General features: G+C 34.3%; 1 protein-coding gene across 2 annotated transcripts in view; it reads left to right on the forward strand.

Moving 5' to 3' along the window:
* The window catches only part of larp1b (La ribonucleoprotein 1B), a 38,199-nt gene extending 28,548 nt beyond the window's left edge, over positions 1-9,651 (forward strand). For both annotated transcript variants that reach the window (XM_051133277.1, XM_051133278.1), the window contains exons 11-18: positions 2,904-3,021; positions 3,134-3,291; positions 4,344-4,450; positions 4,598-4,761; positions 4,844-4,988; positions 5,994-6,103; positions 6,367-6,494; positions 7,836-9,651. In XM_051133277.1, coding sequence (XP_050989234.1) covers positions 2,904-3,021; positions 3,134-3,291; positions 4,344-4,450; positions 4,598-4,761; positions 4,844-4,988; positions 5,994-6,103; positions 6,367-6,494; positions 7,836-8,234 — 1,329 coding nt within the window. In that variant the 3' untranslated portion in view covers positions 8,235-9,651. The remainder of the gene's footprint in view (positions 1-2,903; positions 3,022-3,133; positions 3,292-4,343; positions 4,451-4,597; positions 4,762-4,843; positions 4,989-5,993; positions 6,104-6,366; positions 6,495-7,835) is intronic.
* The last annotated feature ends 359 nt before the right edge of the window (positions 9,652-10,010 follow it).

A 10,010-nucleotide genomic window follows, 5' to 3' on the forward strand; every position in this document is an offset into this window, starting at 1 on the left:
AACTTAGATTTTTCGCCATTAAACAGGAAGTTCACACAAACTTCACATAGGCGGATAAACATGATGAGAGGTTTTTCATTTTAGGCTGTGATCTTCCTTTAACTACGTTATTTATAAACATCATTTACATGTTAAAGTTATATTCCTTATAGCGCTTTGCCATCATATGAGCAACATTGAGTTGGAATTCATCTTGTCATTGTTTCCCCCGTCATGTAGCATTTGTTTCTGTTTTTGAATTAAGTCTGTTATGCTCATCAAAGCTGCATTAACTTGATCAAAAATATTTAAAGAATATTAATATTGTAAATACAGATGTTTTCTATTTTAATATATTTTCAAATGTCATTTATTCCTGTGATTACAAAGCTCAATTTTTAGCATCATTACTCCAGTCTTCAGTGTTACATGACCCATCAGAAATCATTCTAATCTGCTGATTTGGTACTCAAAAAAATTATTAGTGCTGAAAACAATTATGTGGCTTAAAGGATTAGTTCACTTCCAGAACAAGGATTTACAGATAATTCACTCACCCCCATGTCATCCAATATGTTAATGTCTGTCTTTCTTCAGTCATGAGGAAATTGTTTCTTGAGGAAAATATTTCAGTATTTCTCTCCATCTAATGGACTTCTATGGTGCCCCCGAATCTGAACTTCCAAAATGCAGTTTCAATGCTGCTTCAAAGGCCAATAAACGACCCTAACTGAAGAAGAAGGGTCTTATCTAGCAAAGCGATCGGTTATTTTCTTAAAAAAAAAAAGGACATTTTATATACTTTTTAACCTCAAATCCTCATCTTGTCTAGCTCTGCGTGTACTCTGTGTATTCCGGGTCAAGACAATTAAAGTATGTCAAAAAAACTCCCATCTAGTTTTCTTCCCCAACTTCAAAATTGTCCTGCATTGCTTTGCAGTGTTTACAAAGTGAACATGCAAAGATCAGACACTGTTTACAAAAAAAGGTAAAACTGTGGTGTAGGTTGATTTTCAAGTTGGAGAAGAAAATGAGATGGAAGTTTTTCGACATACCCTAACCGTCATGAACCGGAATACGCAGAGTTCACGTAGAGCTAGACAAGATGAGCATTTGAGGTTAAAAAGTATATAAATTGTTATTTTCTTTAGAAAATAACTGATTGTTTTGCTAGATAAGACCCTTTATCCTTGGCTGGGCTCATTTAGAGCCCTTTGAAGCTGCATTTAAACTATATGGAGAGAAATCCTGTTTTCCTCAAAAAACATAATTTCTTTACAACTAAAAAAAGAAAGACATGAGCAACTTGTATGACAAGGGGGTGAGTAAATTATCTGTACATTTTTGTTCTGAAAGTGAACGTCTCTATTAATATTTATATTGAAATTGATCATTTTTAAGGATCTTTTGATCGATAGAAAGTTTAAAAGAGCAGCCTTTATTTAAAAAAAAGTAAAAGTCTTTACAGTAACTTTTGATCATTTGAATCCATCCTTGCTAAATAAAAGTATTAGTTTCTTTAAAAAAATCTTATTGACCTCCAACTTTTGAACCATTGTGTAAACAAAAAGGTTCATTTTTGAAAATGAGTATGTAGTGATAGTAAGTAACAGAGAAGATAGTGTATAAGATAGCCTAGTGTAATGTTAGATCAGCAGCTGTTCCGATAAATGTCCACACTTAGCAGTAACATGGGAATTTTCCACTGCAAATGTTTGAATTGCTTTGTAGTGACCAAAAATATGCTGACATATTTGCTTAAGATCTCCTATCTCATATTAGGTGGCACATGGTGTCTTTTCTGATTTATTTCTCAACCAACCTGTGCGCTCTAGGATTTGGCATGTGATAACAGACCACTTTACGGTTGGATATGTGCTAATATCTTTCAATATCACATTATGATTCAGTTTTGTTACTACATTACAATTTCATCACAGTATCTGGATTGAATTGTGTTGGGTTGATCCAACAGTGGTATCATTTGATTTTTAACAGAACAGTGACAAATAGACGAGAGCTCTTTAAAAGAATATGTCAACTGTGTTCTTTTAGAGGAAGAGTTCTTGTCTTGATTCGCTCTATTAGGATAAAAACTCATATATTGAAGCTTTGCCAGTCCATACTAACATCAACAGAATCTGAGGCATTTGTAAATGTCAAAAACCCTGAAAGAATGTGACTCTAATTTGAATCGAGTGGTTCATATTGAGTCTACAGTTTACACAGGTTTGTGTTTGAACTGTACAGTGATGTCGGGGGTACCCACATGTTCCCGCTCATGGGACTCGTAACACCTGTGTTAACTGTGCCAAGGTCTCTGTGGGTTGAAGTTCACAGTACAGACACCTGATAAACAGCTGCACAAAATGACAGAAATGAGCACATGTGGTTTGCTTCAGATCAGTTCATGATGTCACTGTGCCTGTTCTTGCGTCAATTATTTCTCATTTTGAGAGTAGTGGTGTTAGTGTGGCTTATTTCTGTGTACCATTGTGACCAATATGTATACATATGTCAATATGACACATTACCATTCATCTCTGTGTTAAATTATGTTCTTGGTAAACTCCTGACCCACTATGCTATGTTTGATTTAATACCACTGATAGGCCTAAAAGCTTCACTTTCAGTGGCCAAATGGGTTTGAGTCTTTATGATAGACTATAAAGATGTAATTTCTGAAGCGCTGTAAGTAATAATCGCTGGTAAACCTGATCAAGTGCACTGCCTGCAGTCAAATACAGAGCGCTTATGACTTCATTGTTCATGCAGGCAGAAACTGGAAGCCCATCAGGGCACTTTGTCTTCCTCTTCTCCTCTTTGTTTTTAGACGAAGAATTTGAAGCTCTACTTGTAGTTTTTATGCTTTTAGCCCTCTGTTTGTTCTCTCTATAATGTATAAATATGTTCCATGTTTTTAGGATGTGGAGAACTTCAAAAAGCTCAACATGATCAGCCAAGACGAGTTTGAAACTCTGACCCCTAAACTTCCTGTTGACCCCAACCAGGAGGTCCCGCCCCCTCCACCATGTCAGACAGGTGATTACACATCTATCTATCTTAATAAACAAGCAAACAGTTATTAATTATAAATCAAATAATTCATTTATTTAAATGTGGGGTTTTTTTTGTGCTGGTTCTTTTTCTGTAGATGATTCTAGCATGGCTCATTCTCTCCCCACGGATGTCCCAGAATCCTCCAGTGTACCTCATACCCCACGTACGCCACGCACCCCTGGAAGACAAGACCCAACCAAAACCCCACGCTTCTACCCCGTCATCAAAGATAGCGGAAACCTTGATGGAAAAGTATGTTTGTACCAGGCAAACATATTCTGAGATTATAAGAATGAATTTTATATATATTGTAAAAAAAAAAAAAATAAATAAATAAATAAATATATATATATATATATATATATATATATATATATACACACACACACACACACACACACACACACACACACACACAAATGGGATCTGTAAGATTTTTTTTCAAGAAGTCTTTACTGCACATCAAGGCCTAAAAATACAGAAAAAACAGCAGTAATATTATGAAATATTCTTGCAATTTAAAATAGTGGTTTTCTGTTTTACTTTAAAATAGAATTTATTCCTGTAATGCAAATCTGCATTTCCAGCTTCCTTATGTCAGTCTTCAGTGTCACATGATCCTTTGTAATAATTTTAATATGCTGATTTATTATGAGTGTTGGAAAGTTGTGCTGCATAATAATTTTTTTTTTTTTTTTTTTTTTGTGATACTTTTTTTCAGGATTCCTTAATGAATAAAACGTTAAAAAGAACAGCATTTATTTAAAATGGAAATCTTTTGTAACAGTATACACTACTGTTCAAAGTTTGGGGTCAGTAATTTTTTATTTTGAATAAATTCTGTTCTTTTTAACTTTTTATTAATCAAAGAATCCTGAAAAAAAGTATCACAAAAAAGATTAAGCAACAACTGTTTCCAACATTGATAATAAATCCGCATATTAGAATGATTTGTGAAGGATCATGTGACACTGAAGACTGGAGTAATGATTCTGAAAATTCAGCTTTGCATCACAGAAATAAATTATATGTTAAAGTATATTAAAACAGAAAACCACTATTTTAAATTGCAATAATATTTCATATTTTAATTGTCTGTATTTTTAATCAAATAAACACAGACTTAATGGGCAGAAAAGATTTCTTTAAAAAAACATTAAAAATCTTTCTGATCCCAAACTTTTGAATGGTAATGTGTATATATGTATTACCTGATAATTATATATAGATTAACATTTTTGCTCAATTCCTGAGTACATGTAACCAGGCCTAAATTTCTGATATTCTTTTTTCCCCTCTTTTAGACCCCCCGAAAGAGGAAAACCCGTCACAGCTCTAACCCTCCTCTAGAGTGCCATGTAGGCTGGGTGATGGACTCACGAGAGCACAGACCCCGCACATCCTCCATTAGGTTTGTGACTTTTTTTTATGTCATGCCCTCAACACTGAAGTGCCGATCTTTCTACCTCTTGAAAAACCTCAGCTAGTTGTTTTACAAAGTTGGCTTTGCTTAAAAGTCTCTCTTTCTCCCCCTTTATCCTCCTCTTCCTCTGTACAGCAGCTCGAATGCGTCTCCATCAGAAGGAGCTCCTGCGCTGTCAGGCAGTTACGGCTGCACCCCGCAGTCCCTGCCAAAGTTCTGGCATCCATCCCATGAGCTTTTGAGAGAAAACGGCTTCACCCAGCAAGTTTACCACAAATATCGCAGACGCTGCCTCAATGGTACAATAATTGTCTATATCATCTGTCTATCTATCATCTGCTTTACTTTAGTTTCTCATTTTTGTGTATTTTCTTTCCTCAGAGAGGAAGCGATTAGGTGTGGGTCAGTCTCAGGAGATGAACACCCTCTTCAGATTCTGGTCCTTCTTTCTTAGAGACAACTTCAACAGGAAAATGTATGAGGAGTTCAAGCAGTTTGCCCTAGAGGATGCGAAGGAGAACTACAGGTAAACGTCATATTCCTGAATTCTGTGTTTTATCTGCTGACCTTGAATGGAGAAGATATCAGTCTTTGAGAAATCAGGCAGCGAATTTCAGAATAACCAGTCAGTACGTCAACCAAGTTCATCTGACCCCTTCTCAAGTACCCCCAGTTTGGCAAGAGGGTGCATAAATGACATACCGAAAATAAAAAGGTTCCTGCTCATGAGTCCCTCTGACTATATATAAAACCAGATTACAGAATTCTCCCAATTTTTAATTTGTTTTACAGAATAAGCTACAGAACAGTTGAAAATTCTTGAAAATAATAATAAAATATAAATGAAATATTAGCTTTTATAGCTATTTCTCGTAAGAGAGAGTTAAAGCTGGCATTCATGTTTGACCTATATAACACGCAACATACAAAAACCCACATTAAAATGGCTGCCAGGTCTGAACATTGTTCTTTTTGGACTGTCTGGTTTCTATACAAGGATGCATAAACTCTTCTGAAAATCTCACAAATTGTTTGTATTAATTATTAGGCAAGTGTGTATATTTCAGTACTAAATTCTGATTGCTGAGAGCTTGCACTTCTGTTGAACTTATTCCTTGAATGAACCAAACTCATAATGCACCATATCGAAAGGAACTTGAACTTCAAAAGCCATCAACATCACAAATCTTGCAGATTCGTAAACAATGAATCAGGTTTTGTGCAAAAGGGCAATACAAGGTATTGGCCAGCATTTTTTCTGATAACAATCAGTTATAAAAAAGTTATTTGTAACTTAAAACTTTGTGAATCTTGTGCATGTTTTTTGGGCGTAAAAAGACAGTCTTCATCTTAAACTGTTATGCAAACTGTACTGTCTCTGACTTCCTGCATGTATATTATTTGCAATGTTGATAGTCATGCAAATGATTACACTGGTAAAGCATGTATAAGGTTTTTGTATACTACATGCTGTGCAACCTGAGAAGACCAACACTAGTTTCCTAATTTGTGTTCACATTTTTCGTCACAGGTATGGACTGGAGTGTCTGTTCCGGTTCTATAGTTATGGACTTGAGCGGAGGTTCAGACAGGACATCTTTAAAGATTTCCAGGACGAGACCATTCAGGACTATGAGAAAGGTCATACACTCATAGTTTGGCAAAATAAATTAAAAACATGCCAAGGCAGAAGTGTTCATTGCACCATTGTAACTTTGCATATCACCACCATCTCAGTGTTTGGTGTTTTGTGGGTAAAATTCACTTACTCATTGCATTAGCGGAAACTTACTAAACAACATTTTTTGTAGCTTTTTTTGATGTGTCACCATGTGGTTTCTTTTTTTAATATATGTTACCATGTGCTTGCATGCTAATGTTTGGGGGTTTGTGTATACATGTAGGTCAGCTATATGGATTGGAGAAATTCTGGGCTTTCCTGAAATATGCAAAGGTGAAGAATCAGCCCATTGACCCCAAACTCCAGGAGTACCTCAGCAAATTCAAGAGCATTGATGATTTCAGAGTAGATGTGAGTATATGCTTCAGTCTTGCATGTGAATGTAATTCCAGAATAACACTTTAACCCTGTGAAGCCTAACATATACTACCAGTCAAAAGTTTTTGAACAATTAAACATTTTTTTTAAATGGTTTTTGTAGAATTTTGTAGAAATTAATACTTTTATTTAGCAAGGATGCTTTAGATTTATCAAAAGTGATGATAAAGACATTCATATAAAAAAAGAATCAATTTCACATAAATACTGTTCTTCTGAACCTGCTATTCATTAAAGAAACCTGAAAAAATTCTACTCGGCTGTTTTCTACAAAATAATAAAAATAAATGTTTTTTTGAGCAGCAAATCAGAATATTAGAAGTTTCTGAAGGATCATGTGACTGGAGTAATGATGCTGAAAATTCAGCTTTGAAATCACAGGAATAAATCACATTTTAAAATATATTCAAATAGAAAACCGTTATTTTAAATAGTAAAAATAATTCAAAATTGACCAAAAAGTGTGGTGAAATTCTGATTCTTGTCATCTAAATCAATGAGATTTTCTAACAGTATAACAGACTACCTGCGTAAAAATTCATATAACTTCATATCAGTTTTCACCCTATGTCTCCAAATAATATATCTCAGTAAGATGATATTTAGTTTTATGGTCAAAGCTCTGTAGTTTTTATTGTGGGAGACAAAATATGTAATGCAATGCAATACATTGATGAATGAGAGATGTACAAATAAACATTCCTCAAAAGTCTGAAGTGCATCATATTTGATACTCATTCTAATATGATTTTTTTAAAAATGATGTATGGATATTCTAATAAAGCTAAGTTACTTCAGTCCAGTAAGTGTTCATCTTAAAATATTACTGACAAAGATAATTCTTAGGTGTACTTTATGCTGTAAAATCTTTTCTGATTTTTATTTTTAACACATGGTTATACTAAAAGGCTTTGTACTTACTAAAAAATATATCATAAATAATAAGATGGCATGTAGTAAATTAGAAATTTGTCTATCATACACTACCAGTCAAAAGTTTTTGAACTGTATGATTTTTTTTTTTTTTTTTTTTTTTTTAAGGAAGTCTTTTCTGCTCACCAAACCTGCATTTATTTGATCCAAAGTACAGCAAATACAGTAAAATGTTAAAATATTTTTACTATTTAAAATAGCTGCTTTCTAATGGAATATATTTTAAATATAATTTATTCCTGTGATTTCAAAGCTGAATTTTAGCATCATTACTCCAGTCTTAAGTCTTTCATGATCCTTCAGAAATCATTCTAATATGCTGATTTGCTGCTCAAAAACATTAATTATTATTATTAACCAAATGTAATTTCCTTCTCTTAGCCACCAATGCCAGAGGAAGGAGTAAGGAGGAAAGCACACCCGTCCTCCGCAGGAGACGAGGTGAAACGTAGGCGACACAACTCAAACTCATCATCGAAACAGACCCCAGTTGCCAAGACATCTTCAGACAATCAACCAACTGCAGGAGTGATGGCGAAAACAATCTTGACGGATCAGGCCGCTGCCCCAACGACAGCAAAAACCACCAATCAACCGTCAGCCAAGCCAGTCGCAGCCAATCAGAAACCAGCACCACTGACCGCCAAAAGCAGCACGGCTAATGACCCGTCTACAAAAGCCCCACCCAAAGAGAATGTGAAGAAGAATACCTCATCAGATGCTCGTAAAGGAGAAGCGGCATCGAGCAAAAACAAAGATGCCCAACAGCCAAAGAAATGAAGCCCTTACTACACTATATACAGTATTTGAGCGTGATTCTAACTCTAGAGCTGTGAAAAGATTTTCAGTGCTGGTGCAGGCTTACGTTTTACACCATAACCTCGGAAGTGAGCCAGTCAAACCGTTAGAGCAAAGTCCAACTGTCAGACCGCTGCGTTCACAAACTGAAGAGTAAACCAGAAATATCTTGGTGTTGCACAAGGTGCTTTTTCTGGACAGGTTAACTTCCATAAGATCTTTATTTTTTGTTTTCTTTCACTTTTTTTTTTTTTCCCGCAGTTAGTAGTTTCAGAATCAAGTACGCATGGTGAACTTGTTTTGCTGTAAAGTTTACACAGATGCATTCCTACATCGAATGCAGTTTTATCTCTTTTACCTTTGCAAATGCCTTACATTTCAAAAGCAACAAAAAAATATATATTTTACAGCTCTGTCGGCATAACAAATAATCTTTTGGTTTTTAAGTGTTTTTAATTTGTGCGAAATGCACAGTATACATTTAGTTTATTTTAAAAACTTAAAAAAGCTCATCAAACAAAAAAAACTTGAACTGAGGTTGACACAAGATAACACACTATATAGCTTATTGCATTTTTTTTGCTCTTTTAGCTTGTGTAGGAAATATGACAGTGATGGGATACTAAGTTCTTTATGCTTTTATGATTAGCTGAGTGTATGAGCTGAATATCAGAGAAGTACGTAGATATCAGTGGCGAGGGATTGTAAAAAGTGTTAACATCATCAGGAACTAGCTACATGATGTTCCTGCTTTTAAACGCCGTTCGGATTGCGGAGGTGGTGATTTCTAAGATCCCACGTCTCCACGAGGAAGAGAAAACATCTTTGACCTTTTTGATAATTTTGACTTAAATTGGAAAACATCTGTGTACTTGAAGTTTCTAAGAAATGTTATGTTTTTGAGAGGAATTATTCTTCCTTTTAAATTTTGAATCCTATTGGAGTTGAGTTTGAGATAATTTATTGTTTTACTCTCTTTTGGAAGCTTAATTGATTATAATCGTTTTTTATTGATATTACTGAGAGAGTGTAGATGACTGCAAACATCGTGGCCCAGAGAATACTTTTATTTGCGTTATATTTTTATTTTGCAGTTTGGATCTTGGCTGATAACATTAAATCAGTGTTTTTCTTCTCACGTATGATCATTAATCAGACACTGAATTGATGTCCCGATTGTATCATATTTGCTTATGAAAACTGTACATAAAAAATATTAGAAGCAGCTCTCTAATTTCAATCAATTCATTTTTATTGATTCATTTTATTGTGATATTTTTGTTTGTGTGCGCTTGTGTGTTGGTATGCATGTCGGTTTAATTTTTTCTTTCCTCATAAATTGTAAAATGTAAAAAAAACTTAAAATATATTAAAATCTGTTTATAAAACCCCAAAATAATATACAGTATGTTGTATTTCTTGTTGAGTTCAAATCTGGCAATGTGTGCAGTGTGTTATTTTACTGTCTTACACATTCTACATTTTGCACATTTTGAACAAAAAAAAATTCAGTTTTGCACTCACATAATATATATACTCAGTATTTTTAGTCAACCTTAACTTGAAGCATGTGCGTTCACTATAAGTATTTTTATGACTTCTTTTCTTAAAAGTCTTTAATATTTCCTGGGTTTCCAGGTAACAATACATTTAGTATAGACTATAAACAATCACTTTAGACACTGTAAAGAATAGACACTTTTCAAACAATGATAATAAATATAGTTGAGGTCAAAAGTTTGCATACACCCTGCATAA

The sequence above is a fragment of the Labeo rohita genome, chromosome 17, assembly GCF_022985175.1.
Source record: "Labeo rohita strain BAU-BD-2019 chromosome 17, IGBB_LRoh.1.0, whole genome shotgun sequence".
In the NCBI taxonomy this organism is placed as follows: domain Eukaryota; kingdom Metazoa; phylum Chordata; class Actinopteri; order Cypriniformes; family Cyprinidae; genus Labeo; species Labeo rohita.